At 37.5% G+C, this 24,641-nt stretch overlaps 1 protein-coding gene and 2 non-coding genes across 7 annotated transcripts in view; 2 read left to right on the top strand and 1 right to left on the bottom strand.

Annotated features, from left to right (window-relative positions):
* LOC113679989 (transient receptor potential cation channel subfamily A member 1) overlaps positions 1–21,624 on the top strand; it is a 31,389-nt gene extending 9,765 nt beyond the window's left edge. For 4 of the 5 annotated variants that reach the window (XM_089187884.1, XM_089187886.1, XM_089187885.1 and 1 more), the window contains 28 exons: positions 2,235–2,328; positions 3,022–3,197; positions 3,464–3,571; positions 3,960–4,068; positions 4,518–4,615; positions 4,926–4,973; positions 5,835–6,020; positions 6,441–6,629; positions 7,062–7,148; positions 7,451–7,536; positions 7,647–7,808; positions 8,109–8,223; positions 8,612–8,781; positions 9,327–9,411; positions 10,989–11,045; positions 11,662–11,742; positions 12,127–12,197; positions 12,735–12,903; positions 13,327–13,371; positions 13,893–13,973; positions 14,612–14,778; positions 16,691–16,751; positions 16,890–16,958; positions 17,446–17,619; positions 17,857–17,925; positions 18,734–18,844; positions 19,320–19,429; positions 20,976–21,624. In XM_089187884.1, the coding sequence (XP_089044010.1) occupies positions 2,235–2,328; positions 3,022–3,197; positions 3,464–3,571; positions 3,960–4,068; positions 4,518–4,615; positions 4,926–4,973; positions 5,835–6,020; positions 6,441–6,629; positions 7,062–7,148; positions 7,451–7,536; positions 7,647–7,808; positions 8,109–8,223; positions 8,612–8,781; positions 9,327–9,411; positions 10,989–11,045; positions 11,662–11,742; positions 12,127–12,197; positions 12,735–12,903; positions 13,327–13,371; positions 13,893–13,973; positions 14,612–14,778; positions 16,691–16,751; positions 16,890–16,958; positions 17,446–17,619; positions 17,857–17,925; positions 18,734–18,844; positions 19,320–19,429; positions 20,976–21,105 (3,108 nt within the window). In that variant the 3' untranslated portion in view covers positions 21,106–21,624. Of the gene's footprint in view, positions 1–107; positions 316–2,234; positions 2,329–3,021; positions 3,198–3,463; positions 3,572–3,959; positions 4,069–4,517; positions 4,616–4,925; positions 4,974–5,834; positions 6,021–6,440; positions 6,630–7,061; positions 7,149–7,450; positions 7,537–7,646; positions 7,809–8,108; positions 8,224–8,611; positions 8,782–9,326; positions 9,412–10,988; positions 11,046–11,661; positions 11,743–12,126; positions 12,198–12,734; positions 12,904–13,326; positions 13,372–13,892; positions 13,974–14,611; positions 14,779–16,690; positions 16,752–16,889; positions 16,959–17,445; positions 17,620–17,856; positions 17,926–18,733; positions 18,845–19,319; positions 19,430–20,975 lie in introns of those variants that run through there. The other variant, XM_089187887.1, reaches the window with a different exon arrangement.
* Positions 14,086–14,169, bottom strand: Trnal-cag (transfer RNA leucine (anticodon CAG)). Its single transcript has one exon. It is a non-coding gene; the product is annotated as a tRNA-Leu (tRNA).
* Trnal-cag (transfer RNA leucine (anticodon CAG)) lies at positions 16,133–16,216 on the top strand. Its single transcript has one exon. It is a non-coding gene; the product is annotated as a tRNA-Leu (tRNA).
* Positions 21,625–24,641: the final 3,017 nt, after the last annotated feature.

The following is a 24,641-nucleotide window of genomic DNA, read 5'->3' as shown; positions in this document are numbered from 1 at the left end:
ATTCAAAACAGAAAGCTTAACAGATTAGGCCACTGGAACTTTAATCAAACCGAGCGTAATTATTACTGACGTACGATATCAAAATTTCATAACTTTTAATGAGAAACTAACTCTCGAACGAGTTTATTTGTGGCACAACCTGTGCTTTTGCATCTGAAGTACATTGTTTGCATGTAGTCGCTTAAATTTACGGGTACAGCAGCGCAACAAACTGTACAAGATACGTCAGAATACGGCGAGTGTGCACGTATTGGCCCTCCAGTTGTGCGATACATAACCAATACTCATATGGACTATTCATCTTATAGAAAGCTGGTGAGATTTGTACTTATTTTTGAAAATCTACCTTTAGGAGTCTTTTGACGGTACTACGTATTTAGGTAACAGCGTAGCTACAAACCGGTAATCATTATGATTACGCATGATTCGGGCTAAAGAATTAGAGGCCGATTATACTTTTGTTCGCTGCAAATAAGGGTATTTGTATCCGAAAGGAGGTACGAAATTTTAGACAAAATGTCAATTAACACATGCTTCATAGGAGTCCTTCTTGCCTCGAGCATTGTAAGCAACTTTTCAAAGTCCCATTACCGAACGTTTTCGCATGAGCTTAATCCATAATATTTGGTCTGAGATTAAAGTTAGCAAGCAAATTAACTTAATTTTCTAACCAAAAGTCATTTTTTCAATCAATGCTGCCAATTAAGTGGATTGAGTGCGAAACATGGTGTGAATAATATTCAACTTGAACAGTGTAAACAGTGTAAACAGTGTAAACACTCCAAAACTTAGGAATCAAGGTTACTTCCCGGTATCGCAGAGGTCATGGGTTCAAATCCCGTACAGGCCTTCTTTTCACTACTACTTAAGTAATGTTCATTACTGTGAAGATCGCTTTCATATTCACGTCTTTAACCACAGTTCAAATATATGACTTTCATATATTCACAACCGTTTAAAAGATAATAAATTAGGAAGGTGTCACAATCTCGTAACTGAGATGGGGGAATTTTCGCGGCAAGCGGTCATCTTCAGGGCTCCTTGGTCATGTTATTTGCATATTTTGTTTACATCGCGCAATTGACAAAATTCAGACGTGGAAGCTCTTTGCTTATGGAAAAATTTTTGCTCATGGAAAAACAAAAGCAGAAGAAAGACCTTGGTATAAAAAGAGGAAAAAAAAAAAAAAAACAGGCCCTAAGACGAAAGATTTCGAACAAAGTCGCGTCAAACCAAAATTTGTCATACATAGAGCAAAAATGAGGTTTCCTTTTACTTATGCAAGTACCAGCCTTGACACATGAACTTTAACAATTGCCTCGAAATGTTATTTTGAAAGCCGTCTGTCGATTCTTTTTCTTGCTTCTCAGCACATTTTGAGGTTTTTCCATTTTTGCCACGGGGTTTTCCTATGGCGTTGGCAACTTTGCCCATTATTGTGTCGTCCTCCTCAACGCTCTACAGAACGATCGAGATGAAAAAACGTGTCCGCCAAGGATCACTTTTCCCGGGAAATCTTGATCCATCGTTATTGACGCCAGGAGGTCCCGTTGTCCCATTGGTTTGCGGTTTCGGGAGGCGAGATAATCTCCGAGCGTGGTGCGAGTTGTTTACGAACCTTTATGAGCTAAAAAGTGCTAATGATGAGATAATGAGCTATGAATAAGACTGTGCAGCCATTTTGCTTGGGCTGCTGCATCCGATACCCGGTAAATTCAATAAAAGAACCCTCGGTCGTTTCACGCCTTACCGGCTCCTGACACTTCCTAAGAGGAAAGGATATCAAGGATATGTCGTGAAAATCATAGATGGTTAAACAAAGTCATTTCTTGGGGTTACTTATGATAAACCTTTAGTATCGCCAGCTTTAGCAAGTTTTTTCGAGATCTTAATATATTGGCAATATAAAAATGCAGTGAATGAAGTTTGATTATTACTAAAGTATAACTAGCAAACACAAAGAGCTACTTGGTATTCTGATTGTGACAGAAAAGTAAGGATGTGAGATGTGACTTGTCTCTTGTCAGTTTAACTGCTCTTACCATATCTCTTACAGGTAGGTTGAGACTTTTAACCGGGAAGACTGTGTCGTCACCTTCTAAATTTGATTGGCTCATTTGTTTACCATATGTAAATAAGAGCTATGTATCCTGTATTCTTTGCTGGCCCTCTATTATTCAAGTGCTATACTTTACTAGTTCTTGATGTTTGTGCTTTATTTTTTCCTATGACAGAAAGCAGGCAAAGGTAACAAAATACAGAAACTGCATCATGCAGCTTTGTCTGGAAACGAGGCAGAAGTGCAAAAATTGCTTGGAAAAGGAGTTGGTGAGTGTGGAGTAAAACTCTAAAAATCATTTAGACCATTTATGCAAATATTCCTTCATATCTAAGAATTAAAAATGGCTCACAATCAGTACTGTATATATTTAGAGTCCCATTTCGAACTACTTTCAAACGGATCATCACATAACTCTCTGTCGTATCTGTTTTAATATAATCACAAACATAGCTGACTGCCATTGTTTGAATTGGTGATTTAGAACGTAATATTTTAAATTTTTAGTTGTGTTAGAAAATTAAGTAAATGTAATTACTGCAAGTAATGTAAAAAAAAAGGGAGGAAAAAAATCCTCGTTTCAAAGGAGCTTTTCTGAAAATTAAAATGAATGTCCCTTATTAGGATTGGACTCCGGAAGTGACATGCGCGCAGGGTACGCGTACTCCTCACATTAAGTCTTTTCTAGCTTTCTTGAAACACTCGTGCACAAAAGTCCGTTTTAGTTGTATTTTTGAAAATTGCATTCAAGTTCCAGCGCATGTAAATTAGTCTGATGGTTTTCATTCAATTTTACTTATTATCATTTTACACTTGTAGGGTGTGTACGTGTCGGCACGTTCTTAGGCTGAATCAGGGCTGGCACTGATGATCTTTTTACACCTTTCACTTAGTTAATTCATTTCAATATACTTATTGATTGAGGTAACTATAAGATGTATCTTTGCATTTGTTTCCCCTAGACATAAATGCTCCGGATTCAGTTGGCAAAACCCCGTTGCATAATGCCATTCTTGGGAAACATTTCAACATCGTAGACCTGCTGTTGAAATCAGGAGCTGATGTCAAGTGTCTTGATGAGCGGGGAGACACGCCTCTCCACGCTGCTGTCAGAGTTGATAGCGAGGCAATTGTTGTGGTGAGAAAATATAATGTTTGTTCTTGTTATAATGATACTTTCCTACTTTTCACTTGGTAGAACTATAGTTGACCTCATTGCTGCCTCTTGAGCAGAAAATAAACTCTCGATCTTTCCTAATAAGACTATATTGATCTTGATCAATCCTTATCAGTAGATTAAGGGATGGTGTCCATCTGTACATGTTAGGTGCACCTAATGGTAGCGAGAACCGCATTCCATTATTAAGTCTTATCAATGATGTCGTCTATTCTTAATATCCCTAGCTATTGTTAAAAGACGGTAAAACCAACACTAATGCGAAAGGATTCGGGTCTTACACACCTCTTCACATTGCTGCTCAAATGGACTGCGTCGACATTTGCAAGCGATTGGTAAGAAACTGTGTGTTTTATTTCAATCTTACATGTTTAATCTAGGAATTTTTGAGAAAAGACATTAAACATTACATGACAAGGTATTAGTGACTAAGCCTCCGATTTTGTATGTACGCCCAGCAGGATAACTGGTTAGGGAAGCTCTTACTATCAGTAAGATGGCTGGTAAGGGATAATTCGATCGAGACGTTATGCAATTAAGCGTCGATAATACAGTTAACAGTAACATAATGCACAAACATAGCTATAAATCTATTGATGCAAGTGGATAATTGTTCTCTCCGAGAATGTTACTCTGGCTCAAAAGATGGTAGTCGAACAGCATTTGACTCCACGAAACTGTAGAGATTCATTTCTCACTTTTTACAAAATTCTCTATTTTTAGGTTGAGCACGAAGGCGACATCGCTCAAGCAGCTGAAGACAAAATGACTCCCTTCGGTTTCGCAATAGCTAAGGGAGCACAGGCTGTGTCTGAATATTTTGCTAGAATTGGTAATTCATTTCATTTTATGCTGTATCTTGGTTACTATAACATGCTTCCGTGGGAAAGTATAAGTTAACCGGTAAACTCATCAGTGACATAAAGGATAGTTCTTTTCGAGTTAAGAATGTCTGGCAAAGAAGAAACTCTTGGTTCTTTAGTTCTCTTTAATGACGCCACTAACCAGTTAAACCGAGATACTTGTTACAGTACCTTGCATGTTCACCTACAACATTGTCCACGCGTATTCCCCTCCCCGGTCCCCCCCAGGAGAAGAAAGTCGAGACCCCGTATCTTGGCATGTCTACTGACGCGGCCGGTATGATTACTTGTGCTTTGATGTCGTACCACTATAATTTTCTATTGTGTATCCTGCTCCTTCTTTATTTTGAACCATATAAATCATAAAAAAAATGCTTCATAACATTTCCTGACTGTGGTGTTTCGCTTTAATTTTCAGTCAAGGAGAAAGACATGAATTTAGAGGGTCTCCTCTACAACGTTGATAATGAAGGTAGCACCTTACTCCATCTTGCAGTGGACAGCGGGATTCTCCCGGTGAGACACGTTTCTCATTTGAAAACCATTTTTATCACTGCGAAAATAGTCAAGGGCATATTTGAAACACATGAAATAGACTACTTCACCTCCCATAATTTTGATGAAGGAATAGGATGGGATATTTATATCCGCAGCGATAAATATAGTTCAACCTCTGAGGAAATAAATGCTCTCATGCAAAAAAAAAAAAATAACCAAACGAAAGCTTGCACATATTCCTGCGCTTTAAAGGAGCCGTGTCTTTTTTTCATCTTGTGTATCCAATTTGATTCCTTTCGGCGAAATAAACCTCTTCTTTCTTCTTCAGATTGTAGGGTTGTGTTTAAAGCTTGGATCAAATGTGCGCCAAACAAAGGTAACAAATTTGTACTCTTTGAATTCACATTGCAATCCTGGAGAAAAAAATATCTGTGCCCTAAGGTCTGAGTTGAATATCTTAGAACAAAATCAACTCTGATGAAATTAAGAGCTCCTCGCAGCTAAGAACACTACTGAAACGAGTAGTTGAAAATAGGACCTGAAAAAAATTCAGGCCCGTACGGAATTTGAACCCATGACCTCTGCGATACCGGTGCAGCGCTCTACCAACTGAGCTCGCAAGCCAACTGGGAGCTGGTCAATGTGTTGGGTCCAAATAAACCATCCAGGTGATGAATGATGATTTTAGATATATGAAATTCATATATTTGTACTGCGGTGAAGAGATGAAATTAAGAGATCCTCGCAGCTAAGAACACTACTGAAACGAGTAGTTGAAAATAGGACCTGAATGAATGTATGGAAGTCATATATTTGAACTGCGGTTAAAGACGTGAATACGAAAGCGATCTTCGCAGTAATGAACACTACTTAAGTAGTAGTGAAAAAAAAGGCCTGAAAAAAAAAAAGAAAAATTTAGGCCCGTACGGGATTTGAACCCATAACCTCTGCGATACCGGAGCAGTGCTCTACCAACTGAGCTAACAAGCCAACTGTTTTTTTTTTCAACTACTCGTTTCAGTAGTGTTCTTAGCTGCGAGGATCTCTTAATTTCATCTCTTCACCGTAGTGCAAATATATGAATTTCATATATCTAAAATCAACTCTTTTGTAAATTGATGATTCCTCGTAAATTACCTTCTTCTGAGTCATGTTACACCTTCTTCTGATTATCTTAGCAAGTTATTGGTATTTCAAAAAATTTTTCGATAAAATGTCACATTTCACCCCATAACAGGAATCAGATAACAGCACTGCTTTACATCTAGCATGCTCACAAGGCTCTCTTGAGATCGTTCAACTGCTGACCAATGAGATCCGCGACATCTGCAAAGAAGAGATCATCGATGAACAAGGCATGTTTCCCATTCACCGAGCAGCAATGAACAATCACTTCACAGTGGTAAACTTTTTATTGGATCAGGTGAGGGATTTCTTTTCATTATAATCAATAGAATCTAAATACTATTAGAAAAAGCTATTCCAGGAGATGCTCTTTTTCCTTCTGTTGTTTCCTTCCCTTCTTCTTGGAATTCTAAAGAGTATTTAACAAAAGCTGGCTCTTTTCTAACCTTTGCTCAAAACGCATTGATTGGGACAGTGAGGATGATAAGGCACTGTGCTGATTTTTCATTCCTTTCGTTATATTTGCAGTGAGAAAAAAAGGCCTAATACCGTTTTCATTGTATAACTATTCCTTATTTTGAAATTCTTGGTTCTTTATGACATTGCGTTTCCTTCAGGAGGAGCCGATTGAAGCCATAATAAAAAATATCGACAGGATACACACTTAGGTCATTCTGAGTCCTTCCTATTTATTATTCATTAATTTTTTTTTACTCAGGGCGCCGAAGCTGACCCCAGAGACATTGAAGGCCAAACTCCTCTTTTCTTAGCCGCTTCAGTGGGTGGAACAGAGACTGTTCAGCTCCTTATGGATCGGGGAGCCGATATAACACTCAAAGATATGGAGCTACGCTCGGCTCTGCATGTAGCTATTGGGAACACAAGTACCATGGATGCCTTAATGAAGGTACCTACGTCACAACATTATTAGTTCAATTTGTTTTTCATTAATCAATATTCCTTAACATTACTAGATAAATTACGTATGAATTAATTTTTTGCCATTACAAATACACTTTGAAGAAATATATCCAAGCCTCCGTTTCTCATGTGCACAATTCTTTTCGAGCTAAAAATTGAAGTTGGATGGGGGAAATCTCACTTCATTTGTGTTCAACGTTCCAGGTTCATGAACACAGTTCCCGAAGACAGTCAGTTGCCTTCTTTATCGTATTTGATTCTGGTATATTTATAAAACCAATCAAAATAATGAAGTATAGTCAAAGTTTTTCGCCATGTCCAAACTATGTCCTTGCACTGACACGAAAGACACTGAAAACCTTAGCACTTTGGTAGGTTACTCGTAACTTACGTACATTATCCTCCCAATTGATTCTAGAGTCCCTCATCCAAGTCATTAGTGGTTGACAAAGATGCGACTGGATATACTCCGGTACATTATGCAGCACGAGCTGGATGTCTTGAGGTACTGCGATCAAAATCAGCCTGTCTCTCTTCTAATTTTGGATTACAAATAAGTAAAAAAAGGTCGTTTTTCATGGAACGTGATGCCGTCGATATTGTTGGAACGAAACATTCCAGCAACAGCCGGACTTTTAGTGGAAACTAGTGTGTGGGAGATGAACTCTTTCTGATGCGAATCAAGTTTCTCTTTTACCTCAGTGCAAACGAACGATCCTCATCACTAAAAATTCTCGAGTAGTACTGGAAAGTGTAAAAACACCGACTCCTTATTTTTGTTTACTGATTTTTGTTTTATGTCTAAAGCACATCATACTCTTCATCAGCAAGAACAAAGCTGCTGAACAAGTCACATCAGATTCACTGGATACGCCTCTCCATATCGTCTCCCGGTATGCTATGCAGAGCTATGGCATTTCTTTTTGATACTTCAAATGATGACGTACTCTAGGCAACTAAATGTTTTCATTGTGAACTTTACACACTTCTTGACTTTTTGAAGGTATGGCTGGCTGGAGATTGCTCAAAGGCTACTGAAAAAACGAAATGTGAGAATCATAAATGTACAGAATGACCAAGGAAAAACACCCCTGCATTTGGCGTGTCACGAGGGCCATGAAAAAATAGCTAAACTTCTCTTGATGGAAGGTGCAACAATTGAAAGGTAAACTGAAAGAGCACTATTTGTTACTTTTCTCCTTAACTAGTATCATATCAACTACTTGAATAGTAAATAGAGTTTTAATCGAGTGGACTAAAGCTTTTGATAGGCGGCCAGTACTGATGATCTGTTGATCAGTCAATCTGCGATTAAGTGGTCAATATTACGCGAGAGTGTTAAGAAGTAAGCGAAAAAGTCGACAGGATACTTTTTCGGTCCCGGATCAATTTCGACTCACGTAAGGGACTAAGAAAGAAAGATGGAATGTGCTCTGCCAAATTTAATGGTCACCACTTTTATTAGGGATCATCATGACCGAACACCACTTCACCTGGCAGCAGCAAAGGGCTCAGAGGAGTGCGTCGAGTACATACTGGAAACGCACCCAGGAAGTTTAAACGCCATTGACAAATATCAGGTATTCACTTCATATTAAACTTACATTTATCAGACCAAAGGTTAGTAGTCGAAGCTGTGGACTGCTGTAGTATTTTACTGCTAAGTAGAAAATTCGAATGGAAATAGGCACGTTACTTTATCGTGCATCCGTGGTATGCGATACTTGAAACCATTTTCAACGTTTTAAGAAATTCGCGTGTGTTTTCTCCTAATAAATTGTTTTATACAAACATTTTGACATACACACCGAGCCTTTAACGTGTATATTGCATTAGATATTGACTACTAAGGGTTGCTTCTGATGTTTGAAGTAAAAAAAAAACAAATGGCTTATATGCTACCTCCCCTCTTAGCTGTTAACATTCATTGACTTAATGAGTAACGAGTTAACTCATTCATTGACACAGAACACGGCTCTCAATCTGGCAGCGACCGCTGGCCATGCGTCACTAGTAATTTACCTGCTCTCTGTTAAAGAACAAGAGATCCTGTTAAACTCGCAAAATCAAAACGTTCTTGACCTTGCCATCTCGAACGACAAAGAAGCGGTTGCTATGGCAATCATCGAACATCCCAGGTAAGCAATCGCCCAGGTAGGACGGATTTTCTCTGCTTTTTATTTTTACTGTGCTTGTACGTATTGGGTTGCAAATCAGTGATCTGTCAGGAGGATTAGAATGTCTCAGATTGGCAATAAAGCTTTGCGCGATGACTTTTCACTCTTGACGTATAGCTGGTGATTTTACAATTCGCCAGAGATACGTTTTGGCGGGGTAGCCATGACAAGTGATGCGCACGAAGCCACAGAATGAACCATGCTGTCACATATACAGTTGTTGTCGTTTGTTTGTTTGTTTGTTTTCGGGGGGGGGGGGCTTAAAAAGTTGTCTCAAGGTAGAGGTAATGGCAACCGAGAAACAATCACTGGAAAAAAGAAATTCAACACTAATTTGCCACTAATTTGCAGAAGGAGTTGCAGCCCTTCCAGCCCGAATATTTCATGGCCGCTTTGGCTGATGCTCTTACTTACATTATGCTGATCGGTTTCGTTATTTGCATTTCTTGTGAGAGATTGTTATTACCAAGTCATTTGATTTCAATCATCCACTTGTTAATACACAGATGGAAGGAGGTAATGGATTCCGCCGTGGGAGGAGGAGTGTCTCAGATTCAGACTTTGGTAGAGAAGATGCCGGAGGTGGCAGAAGTAAGTGATATGCAGAATTTCACGCTCTATGTGAATAACTGAATTCCCAGCTTTTTGTGTCTCTAGCCCAGTATATAACAGTCTATTCAATGAATAAACTATGTACATGAAACAAGGCCAAACAAAGAGATAAAAGAGAAAAAAATTTGATTCTTCATCTTAACGGTTTTTCACAAAACCTTCTAGAAGTAACTGATCTGGTAGAAATGTAAATATAAGTATATTTACATTTCTACCAGATCGTACCATAGTCATCTCGTTTGACCAATTTCTCATTTTTAACTCGTGAATTGCGCGCATGCGCAAGAGCGAGTTATAGATACGATGTGGGGAATAGCATTCGCTCGCTCGCTCGCTCGCTCGATTGGTCGATTCCTGTAAACTTTTTTTAGATTTTAGGCTTTTGAGTACATTTGATAGTTTTTGGCGAGCAATAAACAGACGAAATGGCGACCTTTGTTGCTAAGAATAGTGGTGGGGTGAAAAAGAAGCCAATGATAATCTTAAAAGAGTTTTTTTTTTTCGTTTTAGTTTCAACAAGCGGCGCCAGCGACTGGCAAGCATTCAAGGATTCACACTGAAATAACAACAACCTTCGTTTTTCATAAAATTGTAATTTACAATCCTTGAACTTGAAAACAATCCGAAGATTCATTGAAAATATCACTTACTGCGAAGCGCTCGGAGTTTACAGATGTTCAAAAGCTTTTTCTGTTATAGCGTGAGATTGAGGACAAAATTGATCATTACGTTTCGTCGCGTGTGTTTTTCCTGTGTGAAGCAACAGAAGATGCCGGCGACTGACTAAATAACAAGTTAACACGAAAATCAAATAACACTTAGACAAACAATTTTAGCTACCGATTTTCAGTGAATTTTTAAAGAACAATTTTCTTGTAAGTTTCAAGACAATTTGAAGATTCAACATACATACAACGTACTAAAATGCGAAAGTTACACACCACAAAATTGATAAATAGGCCTGAAATGAAATTCTATCTTGTTATTGATTATACGTTGCCTAGCACGTGACTTAAATCTACCCAGGCGGAGATCTAAAATGACGGTGGCAGGCTTGGCTTAGTTATATCACTCAAAACTCGTTCCCGTTTGTCTCATTTGATAAAGAGGGAATCGTTAATGTTTTCATTAAGACAGTATTGCCTTGATTTTCTAATATTTACAACGAAAGACAGTAAATTTCACTTTTCACCCACATTTACTTCCAACCTTTTCTTTTGAACCAGAAACAAAAATGATAGACGTTTAAAACACATGACATCATCCACCTTGTTAAATGTAATAGCATGATCATTTCAATTGTAATGCCTTCTTGTCCCAACGTTACTTTGTTTCTTTGCTACATTAGCGAACACTGAACTACTGCTCGTACTCTAGATGACAATCAACCACAAAATTCCCTAAACCAGATAACATTAAACATAATCTCAAAAATCATGTGTCAATTCACGAGTTTGCTCACAGAGCACTTTGATCATTGCAGTCCTGGTTAATCTGCAATACCTTTTAGATAACCTAACATAATTCTCTTCGTTTGATTCGTTTCTGTTTTCTAGCGTGTTCTTGATCAATGTGTCGACCAAGAGGGTGACCCGAGCAGTAAAGATTTCAAAGTAAGCTGCCTTTTCATTTTTATTAGTAGTGCGCTCTAATTTCTAAAGACACATGGCTGTAATGTGCTTCAGGGTTTATCAACCTTGCTTTATTAGCCCTAAATTATTTTGTTCAACATTTGTATCTCCTGTTGCTCTTCCCCTTACGTCATATTCGTTTTCTGGCTTCTCCTTGCTCAGTTGGTTAAAATCTTTAATACTATCATCCTATTATTGTTAAAACTTTTATCATGAATCTCTTAAGAAAAGAATTCTAATAATGTGGATCTGAAGACAATTTCCTTTGATGCCTTACGACGTCTATTTTAGATTTTCGGTTGATCACGGCCATAAGACTTTGGTATTAAAGACCAAACATAACAAAATCAGGAAGAGGAGAAGTAATTACAAGATAAGAATGGTGAGGAGGAAGAATGTAGGCAAAAAAATAAGTTTATGGACGTTAGAGGTCAAAGTCCACCCGTAATATCAATCTCTTGCATATTTGTAACAGAGCATACGGGGGTCTATTCGTAATTTCACTTTTATCCATTCGTTATTCTATGCGTTTATTCATTCACCATTCACACCGTTTCAGTTTTATTTTATTCAACGATTTGTGCAAATATCTACTCAGGTAACATATGATCTGCGGCTGATTCAAGGAAAGCAAAACAGTTTTACAAGTTCGTTAGAGCATTCATTAGATGCCCTAAAGGTGAAGATTTGAGTAAAGTCTTGTTAATTACCACTAAACATGTTGTTTCTAGGAAGGAAGAATTACCTTTCTTGTACAAATGTACGCCAATTAACAAGGTACATTCTGATAATCTGGATGGTCGTAAGTCAAGCATGTAAGCTACGGATTAGAAAACTTTATCAATCGTCAAGATTGTTAAACCTCAAGTCGCATTTATCTCATAAATAGTTACAAGTGGAGTTGGGTTTGAATCCAACTCAGAGCTCCTGCGAGGTCTTATAACTCCCTACACTCACTTAACTACGTACATTCCAGAGCTTTTTTTAAGAGAAAATGTTACAACAGAGCTCAAAACAATTTTAACATCAAATGAGTAATATTTCTCTCTCTTCCTGAATGTAGACTATGGCAGAAAGACGGCGAGAGAATTGCTTGACTCATCCAGTATGCTATGTGCTTATGAACATCAAATGGTAAATAACAGGATACTTTAATTACTCCAACTAACACTGAATGTAATAATTGACCAAATATTCATTTGGACTTATTAAAACGATATATCTTCTAAAAATATATTTCAATTTTTAATAATTTTCCATTCGAAGTTCAGAGGTCAAGTTCTTGTTACTTTCGAGGTCGGTGTCGACTTTGCCCTTCCACTTGTTGATGTAAAGTCAAAGTAAATACTGTGTTAATGACATCCTCAGAAGACCAACCTTGGGATGTTAGTACTAATGGCCTAAGACTAAGTGAATACGTATATAAGTTATCAGTAAAAATTAAAGAAATGAGAAAAAGTTAGTGAAAGTCAGCTAACAATAAAAGCTGTCCTGTTTTTCAAGTTCTTCTCTCTTTCAGTTGTCTCTTTAAACTAGAATAAACATCCACTAAACTAGTAACCACTAATTGGCAGGCAATAACATGGGTCCTGAGGGTTGCCTGCTTATGACAATTATGTTTAACTGTACACAGTTATGAGCAGTTTGTTTTGAAAAATTTTGACCCCATAGGAAGAAATTTGGTTGGATCACATTCATCGTAAATCTGTCTTTGTACCTGGCCTTTCTTTTGCCATTTACTGCACTCGCAGTTTATCTCAAGGCCAACAGCCTTGAATTGTGTGGCTATAAATTTGAAAATATGACAAAACATCGCACAGGCTACTACGAACATACTTGGGTAAGTAACTCGTTATTTAAATGCTGATGCTATGTAAAAGAGTGAGTGCCACAGCTCTTTGTCTCATCAGCTCAGTTCCGCCAACCAATATTCAATATGAGCTTCATATCACAAAAGGAAAAAATTACTGAAGTTGTTTTTTTGCATTTTATGTAAACGCTCAATAAGAATGTTCTTTCGTCGTACCCGTCTTAAATTTGAGTGTTTGAGATTAACCTGAGGTAAGCTCTTATTTAGGACTTTTTCAAGTAGAAACCGCACCCTTTTTGCTTATTATTACATACGCATGTACATAATCAAAGATATACAACCTTACCTTTTCCAGACGGAATTTGCCAGACGTTCATTTTCCTCGCCGACTTTAAAGCGATCTATGACGTATAATTTGTAAATCATGTAATATCATTTTCCTCTTTTCACCAGGACTGGCACGATGACGACAGCGTCACATGCAATGGTTCTCAAAAGGTAATAAGGGACGATATTGAGGTGCTGTACTCACGTTTTATACGGTTCCTTAGTCAAAAGAAAAACATCCTACTTTATAGCATTGTGGTGATCTCAAATCCTGCCATGTCAACCGTGTCATCAGGGCATAAGAGTATGGTGAAACTTAATTATTTGTGTTGTTGTGGTGTCTTGTTTATTGGACCATTGCACTATAGTGACCCTTGACTTCCTTGTTGTTGGCAAAACCCTCCACAAATTGACAAAGAGGGTTTGAAACAAAAGGTTTCGAAAGGTTTATGAAGACTTTAAATCAACCTATTGATAGAGAAATATACAATTAGACCCAGGAAAGCAGCATAAACGTATTAAGGTATCGGTGTTTCGTCCACTTCTGCGTGGTAATGCAATACCACGTGTCCTGCAGTCTATACTGAGTGTATATTAGGCAAGAGGCTAAGAAAAACGGAGGCCTCAATATTTAATTACTGAATCCATTTTAAAGGTGAATTGCTTTTTGTATTTATTTTTATGACTTTTAGACTGTTGTGGTTCTCCATTATGTTGTGATCGTGTTCGCCCTCATTCATCTCACAAAGGAAATTGTGCAAATCATGAGACAGGTTAGTATGGCACCCAATCTGATATGAGAGTGGGTAATTTAGTACAAAGAGAGGATGACAAAAATCTAACTAAGCATGCAATCAGGTGTTTAATATTAAACCAAAAAAGACCTGTCAGGAGTGGGATTCGAACCCACGCCTACAAATGTAGACTGCGACCTGAACGCAGCGCCTTAGACCACTCGGCCATCCTGACCGTCTGAGTTCTTAAGAACGTGAGCATGGTTACATCAATAAAAGTTGAAAGAAACCTATGACAACGCTGACTTCTTCTGCAGACTACTTCTAAGCTCATTCAACTAATTTCTTCTTGTGTTCCCGTCACCATATTTATACCAATAGGGTAGCTCCATTTTCTGCATTACCCTTTTGTTCTCTCCCACCGACGTAGTACCACAGTTTTCTCTAGAAACGTACCCCCTATAATCTAATATAAGAATGTTGAGTAATGCTTGGCTGTCAACTATGATTTCTCACATGAGCAACTTTTCGACTAAGTATCCAAATATATAATACAAACATTTTGTGTCTTTCAATAAACTTTAGGTCACATTTTACAACTGTTTTCTAATAAGCCTAAAACGGGGGTCGATAAACTTATTTCTGATTACTAAGCCACTTATTTGTTTTTATTACAGCGCCTTAAGTATTGGACTGCCATCACAAACTACATCGAGTGGGTGATTTACGTGTCTGCACTTGTTTTCGTGTTTCCGATCTGCGCCTGCAAAGCACATTATAAATCTGAGGCAGCGGCATTCTCCTTGTTTTTTGCTTGGCTCAATCTTGTTCTTTACTTCAGAAGGTGAGACGCAAAGCTGTTACCACAGCCAGATTCAAAAGTGTATTACATGTAGCTAAAATTTTAGTAGTTCGTATAGTGTGATCGTCCGGGTGAGTGTAGTTCTGAAAAGAACTGTTGTTGGTGACTGATATAAAAAGACGTTTCGACAACCTGTGCGGAAGTCATCTTCAGAGTCAAGTGGAGAGTAGTTGTCAGTCGATGATGTTATAAAGTCTGGTCTGTTGAACGTGATTGGTCTGTTTAGCCGAGATATGCGGAAGTCATCTTCAGAGTCAAGTGGAGAGTAGTTGTCAGTCGATGATGTTATAAAGTCTGGTCTGTTGAACGTGATTGGTCTGTTTAGCCGAGATATGCGGAAGTCATCTTCAGAGTCAAGTGAAGAGTAGTTGTCAGTCGATGATGTTATAAAGTCTGGTCTGTTAAACGTGATTGGTCTGTTTAGCCGAGATATGCGGAAGTCATCTTCAGAGTCAAGTGAAGAGTAGTTGTCAGTCGATGATGTTATAAAGTCTGGTCGTAAAGTAGTAATAGTCCTGTGAGTTACGCGAATGTTGTAAGGTTGTAGTATCCGCGCGATAGCCTCAGAAGTGCCTTTGATGTAGGGTATAGTAGCTGTAGTCGTGACAGATGTGGAGTCCTTGTTAGTTTCTGTAATGTCGGTCGCCCTGTGAGTGTTTCGTCTAATGAAGTCAGTGTTGTAGTTGTTTTTGTCTTTTTCTTCAGATAAACTGTCCGGTGTGTTGCAAACAAGTTGCGCTCATCTTGTTAAGGTCTTGATACTCGTAGCTTTGTGGGAAGTCGGGTTGTAGGATGATTCGTCAAGCAGTCTGTCGGTATGCGTCGGTTTTCTGTATACTGTTGTTCGTAGTTCGTTGTTGTTTCGGCTTACCAAACAGTCGAGAAAAGGAAGCTTGCCGTCCTCTTCGATCTCCCTGGTAAACTGAATGTCGGTGTTTTGTTCGTTAAGGTGATTGTGAAAAGCGTCAATTTCGTCTTTGTGTACGGCGGTAAATGTGTCGTCAACGTAGCGTAACCAAAGCGGTATGGTTTGTCGGCAAGTTGCAAGAGCGCGTTCCTCGATGTTTTGCATCACAATTTCTGCGACAACAACGGAGACCGGCGACCCCATAGCTGTTCCGTTCAACTACTTATAATACTTTGAAAGCTCTTCTATTTTTCAGGTGCAATGCCTAATGTTTATCGATAAAATGTATATGAATTTCTAAAATACGATTACAGAAGCAGCTCTAAATTGGTTGTCTGCAGAAGAGGTCAGCGTTGTTGTCATGGTTCCTTTTAACTTTTATTGACTTACGTACCTGGCCGACGTACCTGAATACTTAGCATCCAGGCGGTCAGAATGGCCGAGTGGTCTAAGGCGCTGCGTTCAGGTCGCAGTCTACACTTGTAGGCGTGGGTTCGAATCCCACTCCTAACAATGCAATATCCCTTTTGTCATCTCCACCTTGTACAGATGAGTTAGAATAAAATTTGTGTCGATTCCAAATTTCCTGCAACGAAACCATTTTATAATATCAATTTCAGGAGCTGATAAAATTAAATGTTTTACTTCGTTCCTCAACTGTGCAGTATAACATTTTTACCCAATTAATCGCTTGTTTCGAGGGTAGCTTACCAAATTTAGGGAACGAACACAACTACTGATGAAATAATTTAGAGAGGTGTTAGAGTGGGTAGTCTGTGCTTATGTTACGGCTGCTTAATACCGAAGTCCTTTTTGCAGTCATGTGTCTGATCAGATAAATAGATAAACAAACTTGTATTTTTTTGCGATGACGGAGTCGATGAATATAATCATGATATAAGGGAATAGATTTCATTTTCCCGCAAATTCTTTGCGCTTGATTAAAAAGAATGCAAATTTAATTGATATTTTCGTTTATTTCCTCAGGTTGTCGTATTATGGAAAGTATGTAATCATGCTGCTCACGATGTTTAAAACACTTTTCCAGGTCTGGTTTAACTGTTACTTTTGTATTTTTATCAAAATAGCTTTCGTGACTTTAATGTAGTTAGTCTCAAAGTAATGGACCAATGATCGGATTTTATGGAGCAAACGTTAGAAACTCTTTCCTTTTTACTCTATGTAGGTCTTGCTTCTTTTCTTTCTGTTTGTGGTAGCTTTTGGGACAACGTTTTACCTGCTCATGTATAACAAGGTAGGGGCTTTGAAGGTATAAACGTATTGCTTTCTTGGCGTTTAGCGTTTTTAGCTAAACGTGGGTTCATTTCTAAATGCATGGTCAATTACACTTGGGCAAACTGAGTCAGAGAAGAGCCAGTTGGGGAGAAAAATAGAATCGAGTGAATTTAACCAAGTCGATTAAATAAGATTTAAGTAGAGGCAAGAAATTTTTTTTTGTATCGTAATGAATGCAAGAGGAAAATTTGGGGTACAGGAGTTTTCTAAGTCTCCCATACGCCCATATACGTTCAAATGAAGGCACAAATTGATCCTCCTACCTTATCATTACAGCTTACATGAAAATAGATTAAAGTTAGATGAAACCTGCTAACGAACAATGTTCTTAGGAAGAACAGAGTACATTTATGAATATCTAAGGATTACTGATCTGGATGGTCTACAATAGATATGGTAATTTGGACTAAACCTTCTTAATTCTTGTTTCATTTTACTATGTTCAGTCTAACTTTGACACATTGGAATACGCTTTGATGAAAACCTTTGCGATGACTTTGGGAGAGTTGAACTACGAATCAGACTTCATACCCGACATAAAACTGCATTATCCTCTGGCTTCTAATGTCATGTTCGTGTTTTTCTCCCTGGCGATGCCCATCATACTCATGAACATGCTGGTATGTTTTGATTCTTCAGCTTTATAGAGGGGGATAAAGTCCTGTCTTTTTCACTAGTGAGAAATTTCAGTGCCTTTAACAAGGTGAAAAAAATTAAAGGTTGTTTCGCCCCAAATACGCGAGATATAGACGGGTGAAGAACCAACCAGTACCTATAATTCTATAGAGACACTTTTACTTACCTTGGTAATTTAAACTAATAATTATAATTATATGATTTTCCTTCTTTTATATCAGATCGGTTTAGCTGTTGGGGATATTGACAAGATTCAACAAAAGTCTGTTATGGATCGTTATGTGATGCAGGTAGACCAAATATGACTAGCACGTGTTTAGTCCATATTTTGTAGCGGTTATATTCCCTTGTAAATGAAGTTGCGCCGGCTGCCAAAAACAGAACTAGGGATTGAAGGAAGTATTTAGTAACGAGACTGAGAGACAGAAAACCTGCCAGAGGCAATACCACCCTTAATTATAAGTATTACAATTTCCTCAAATGTAGTGCATTAGATGCTATTTTTTAACTGAGTCCACTCGGCTAAATCTGCCAATCACAGACTACAATAAACATACCAATAACCATACAAAACTGAGGAATTTTAACCGAAAATGGAGGAATTTCATAATGTAGAAAATGTCTATATATTTTCTAAAATAAATGTATTTGTTATTTTTTGGAAATTGTAATGGCTATGATTAATTGATAACAAGACTTCATGTAATCCAGTTCGGTCTGTAATCATGCTCGTGATTGACAAATAACTTGTACAATCACAGACCGAATTGAGGTATGCCACTATGAATTTTTATTTAGAAATAATGCGCACATGTTAAAACTGCTCTCTAAAGGAGCCAGAAACATTCTGCTCTTTTTTATTTTAATTTCTTTTTGTTTTAATTTCTTTTTGTTTTTACCGAGAGAAAGTAATAAATTTTAAAGAAGCAAAGATGTTTAAAATTATTACCAAGGTCGACTGAACTGCACTCGGCGAACTTACAAATTCAAGCAAGATATTTCAACACGGATTCTTACTGCGACGTACATGGCTCCAACGAAAAATATGTGTTTCTGCCGTGAAAAGTATGTGAAGCGTCAAATTCATTAATTTTACAGGTTGAATTGCTTCTGGAGCTCGAGGAATCTCTCCCACAATGGATTTTAAAACGCATGCAGATCGATAAATATGAAGAGTTTCCAAACAGAAAATCCAAGCTACAAACCAGAGTAAGACATTGCTAAATAATGGTTAGAGGCTGTTCAAAAAGTTTTATACAACAGCAAATGGTCGGACGTGCCGACTTAGGAATGGACGAAGATCGGCCTGTCAGTAATGGGCCGTGGGCGAGTTCAGTTTGAAAGTGTCGAGTCCATTCTACAGTTCAAAAATATGAGATAACTTTAACTTAAGAGTACCTTGGCTAGAAAAGAGCTTCTGATCATAGAACTCTGCGCATAAAAACATGTTAAGGCACTCATCAGCCTATGAAATTATATAATTTTTGTATCACGCTCGATGTTTATTTACTAAATTCGATTTTGGTCATTCTTAATCATATTAACATTTCGGCCAATCAACGACGATGTTTTAAATTTTGAAAATGAAACGTCCATTGTAATGAACAAGTTGGATAAAGATGCATTGCTATATTCATTTATTCACTCACCATTCACTTAACTGAATATGATTTCATTTTTCAAGCTTTACGAGAAGATCATTGGATTTGGAAAAGCAGAAAGTAAAGGAGAGGACGACGGCGTTCCTCCAGCCATGGCGCAGATTATTGACAGGGTGATGGAGCAAGACGCAAAGTAAAAAAAATTCATTTCGAAAATATGCAAATCAAACATCTGACAAGCTTATTCCCGCTTTCTCCAAGCTATTTTTAATTACCGATAGGCGAATTTAGCTCTAAGAAGACCACCTTTTTACTTAATTTGAGACTTCAGAACTCGTTAAAGCTGATGAAAATGTATATGGTTGCCGTAGCACTACTACTATCTGGTTTCTGATTGAGCAACTAACTTACTCCTTCATTACATCCATTCTGAAATAACTTTGGCTCCTTGCAATCTGATTGGCACTCAGCAATACAATTTGCATATGTAATCATATGATTTCGGGTGCAATTTGGGAGTAACACGGGTAAGTTTTTCAAAGGCCAACCATACTGTAGTATTTGAAAATTCATGTGTCGATTTGTCCCAAATTGTACGAGAAAAATGAAGTGATTACTTGTTTATAATGAACAAGAAAAAAATGTGACTTCGTTTTCCTCGTTTCGTCTTACGGCTCACTGGTTCGGCCGCTTGCCTTTGGTTTGTTGCCGGAGAAGTTGAGCTTTTCCCTCAAGAGCTTCCTTCTAGATTTTAAACTCTTCATTACGAATAATCGAGTGTTTAAACACTTTCTATGCTTGGTATCGGTGAAAAAGCTGTAACGTTCACACGGAGGCTATAACGCTCGCAGTCTTCCACGTCTTTCTTATGAACTGTTGCGTAAAACCCCTCAAGAATTTTAATCTGACCCTCCGCTTCGTCCGTTCCAATACTTTTGTCATAGCCCAACATTTCCAAACTTTTAGTCACTCGCATATGTTTTGTTGGGTGTTTCTTGTTCTTAGCATTCTCCCTAAAACTCTGAAAGGTTGTTACTTTCTCCTCTTCTTTCTGCCATTTTATTTTGTTATGCATTCGCAACTTCCTGTCGAACAATTTAATTTTAACTTTCTGTAATCAATTTTAATCTTTACTGTTTGGGATTAATTTACGTGTTCTTAGCCAATGAGCATACTGAAGTTGTGCATGCACATTATTAAACTCACGAATCGCGCATTTTTTTGCATATTTTCCCAACTACTAAGAAAGCAACAATAAAACAAAACAAGCAATCAGATTAATTTCAAGGCCTGTTGGAGTAACCAATCAAATTACAGGAAAATACAAACGCAAATACAAATGCAAGAAGCGGTTATAAATCAAATTTTGCAGCATATGTCCCCAAACCATTTTTAAATTTCGTGATTAAACTTTTGATAAATTTTGCATTTTGTGATTTCAATGTAGTTGTAAAAGAGTGGTAATTGAGCTGATTGGGATTCACTTTGGTCTAAAAGAACGATATACTTCGGATTTAGATCAAACTTATTCTATTTTTATAATCACTCGTATGATTTCAGACCAAATTGCACTCTTCTTAGTTCAACTATTATTATTTATCAGTTGCCACTCCTCGGCTAAAGGACCCTTTTGCTTCGTTATATTCCAAAAATTCCATTTCAGTTCATTAAAATAAAGCTATCTGCAATAATCCATTTTACATTTCAATGATACCTTCTTCTTCATTTGTAAAACATAGGATAGACGAAATATACGCCATGATGAAGGAACAATCCGAGATCCTCAAAGCCATCGGTCGCCGTCAAGGAGTGGAAGATACTGCATCAAACAGAAAGAGTATTATTGGATGGTTCTTGAAGAAACATTAGATTTGGTGAAAAACATGACAGCTATCTCCGTGCTCTTTTTTCTAGACTGATAAGGCTTTTAAACTTTTAACTTAAAAGTTAACGGTTGAACATTAAAAACATAACTTCAAAAAAAATTGCAGATAATATTTGATGGAAGACACGAAGAATCTTTAATTTACTTTCTCTCGTCTAGTGCTGTAAATTGATGTAATGCAGTTGAATATGTTCATTGCAGGTTTAAACAAAGATAAAAGAACTAAGTAATGTTTTCGTCTTTCTCAAAATTGTTTTAAATGGTAATGGTGAAAAATGTAAATATTGGCATCAACGTAGGAACTCTCTCATACTTGAATGTTTGAAAAGGTAGTCAGCTTTAACTATAAAAGTACACTGTTTTGTTAACATTTTTCCTTAACTTACGCTGAAATGATTTTGAAAAGTAATGAGAAGTTCAAGCTGATTTGTTACTAAGTGTAGAAGTTTGTAACATTACATTGCTGCTGGAATCGTTAAATATATCACTGTCATAAAGACAAACGTTTATTCTGCGTATCTGTATCACGTTATCAAACACGATGATGTTAGAGAAAAGAGGCGTTTATTACATTGTCAATAATAAATGACGTACACATATGGAACTTTGCTACGAGTATTTTACGACTGCAAAGGTTTGTCAAAATGACATGTTACGCAGTTACTTATTAATTGTTCAAATACTTTGTCATCAACCATGAGAGAAGAGAAGAGGCGATAGGTTTCTGTATCTTGTTGATCTCCCTTCTCTGAAGCAGACATTCATTCACTCATTTTCCAAGAAGTAGGCCATTCATCTGCTCTATAGAGTCGCAAGGATGGTTGGATAGGGGTGCTTTTCTCTTTGCCACACTGTGTAATGGCGTGCGTTTTTCGAATTATTAATGCCCGTGGGAAGTTTGGGGAGCACTCAGAGTGATTTCCATCGCGCCTTTGATACAAAATCCAACAGTAGATACTTAATAGGAATATCTTCGTCGTTGTCACTGTGTCTGTCACTGTCTCTGCTACTGTTTCTGTCACTGTCGCTGTCTCTTTCACTCTTAATGTCACTGTTACTCTGAACGCCAATTTCACTGTCACTGACAGTTTCAGTGCCAGCGTCAGTGTCGCCGTCACTTCTTTGTCCTTGCTACTGTTATTTTATCGTAACTGTCTTTGGTACTCTCACTTTCACTCCAATTCACCCTGTCACTGTCCCTGGCTTCGTCACTTCCTTGTTACTTTGTTTGTCACTGTCTTTGTGACTGTCTTCGTCAATGTCTCCGTCTTTGTCTTTGTCAATGTCACTTTTACTGTTATTGTCTCTTTCCATGCAATTGACAGTGTCACTTCATTGTTCCTTTGAGTCACTCACTTTCACTGTCTTTGCCTCTGTTACCGTCAACGTCTCTATTGTTGTCACTGTCTTTGTCACTGTCCGCTTCACTTTCATTTATTGAGATCCCACTGTCATCGCTATTGTTTTTGTCATTGTCACTGTAGGTCACTGTCACTGTCACTTTCTCTCTATCTTTCACTGTCACCGTCTCTGTCACCTTCACTGCTACTGTTCCTAACACTTTCGCTGTCTGTCACTATCTGCCCCACTGCTATTTTTTTTTAATCGCTATTGTAGTCGTTATTGCTTTTGTTATTGTCATCGTTATAGTCATTCAGTAAATTGTCTGAACACAGTGAGTGAATATAGTGTTGGTAGGTCCTGTTGTCGAAAACTGAAGTCAGTCACTTATTCCTACAACAATCCCTCTAAGGAGTACCCTCTGCCGGGTGATCACACCACAAGATCGAATATTTTTGATGAAAATTGTCGTGGTCATAAGCATCATTATCATCATCAATATTTATTATTACACCGAGTTACGATCTCTAAACCGGATTTATCTCTTTGGGTTTAAAGCCGCATGTGGTAACCCACAGGTCTAACCATCTGTTAATACGTTTTCAGTGGTCTAACATTTCTCTTGCGATTCTTACAAGAGTAGTTTTTTATGTTCCAGTGAAGGATCCACACCAACACTCCCAATATCGTGTTCCAGTCTGTTTTGGACTCTATAAGAAACAATTATTGGATGAGGTTTTTGTGATATCCAGAATAATCAAGGTCGAGATAAGGGTTATCAGCCGAAGCAGAAGGCTGAGACCGATAACCCTAGCCTCACTGAGATCTTGGTCACGACAGTAGATGCTATCTGCTATATGACTTAAACAGCAATATGATATGTGGTGTAGTATACCGACATCCCAATCTTGAAACATTTCTGAATAACTTTTACTCGGTTATTGGCAAAATCAGTCAAGAAAGGAAACTCTGCGTCATATCTGGTGACTTTCATATTAATCTTTGAACTTCCATAAACATCCCTTAACCGAAGATTTTATTAATATCATAGGTCCATTCTTTTAGAGCCCCACATACTGAAACCAACAAGGATTACCAATCATTCCTCTACACTGATTGATAATATGTTCTTTAATTCTATCGAATATCAAACAGTCAGTGGGAATTTATTTCATGATCTAACAGACCATTTGCCTAATTTTCTCATTACTGAGAGGTTTGCTTTTTTAATGCATAAAGAGAAAAGATTTAGACGAGATTATTCTAATTATAATGAAGAATCTTTTTTAAATTAATTTAGCTCCATTGACTGGTCTAATTTATTTCATGGACTATCCGATACAAATGAAATTTTTGATAAGTTTTACACAAAAGTGATCAATATCATAAATAATCATTTACTCTTAAAGCTACTCACTCGAAAGGAAGCGCAATTTCAAACAAAGCCCTGGATTACTCCGGGAGTAAAGGCATCCATTATTAATAAAAATGGGTTGCACAGGCACTACCAGAAAATTCGTTCATGTTAAAGCCATACCAAATTTAAGTGTTATCGAAACAAATTAAATCATCTAATTAAACTAAGTAAAACCAATTATTATAAAGAATATTTCATGATCAACAAGGCAAAAACAAAAGAAGCAAATTAATTATTAATGAACATGAGATTACAAATGATAAAGCTATTGGTGTACATTTGAATAAATTCTTCTCTAATATTGGAAAAAACTTGGCGTCAGCTGTACCTAAACCAAATCTACCATTTAATTGTTGTCTAGATAAACCACAGGCCTCTAGTTTCTTCTTATCACCTACCAATTCAACTGAGATTGAGAGTATAATTATGTCACTAAGTTCTAACAAGGCTTGTGGCCCATCTAGTATTTCTACCTCCCTTCTTAAGACTTTAAAAGGCGTTTTATCAATCCCTCTTCAGCTGCTTTTTAATTGCTCATTTTCTACTGGTTTGGTGCCTGATCAATTTAAAGTAGCCAGAGTAGTTCCAATTCACAAAAAAGGGTCCAGTTTTTTAGTCTCCGACTAAAGACCTATTTCCTTGCCCTCCATATTTAATAAAGTAATTGAAAAATTAATGTATAATAGGATTATTAGCTATCTTGAGAAATTTTCTATTCTACACAATAATCAGTTTGGCTTTAGATAAAAGCATTCGACCACC

Source organism: Pocillopora damicornis, chromosome 11 (assembly GCF_964200805.1).
Source record: "Pocillopora damicornis chromosome 11, jaPocDami1.2, whole genome shotgun sequence".
Taxonomy (NCBI): domain Eukaryota; kingdom Metazoa; phylum Cnidaria; class Anthozoa; order Scleractinia; family Pocilloporidae; genus Pocillopora; species Pocillopora damicornis.
The sequence above is the reverse complement of the archived record's forward strand: the minus strand, read 5'-3'. Positions and strand labels throughout refer to the sequence as shown.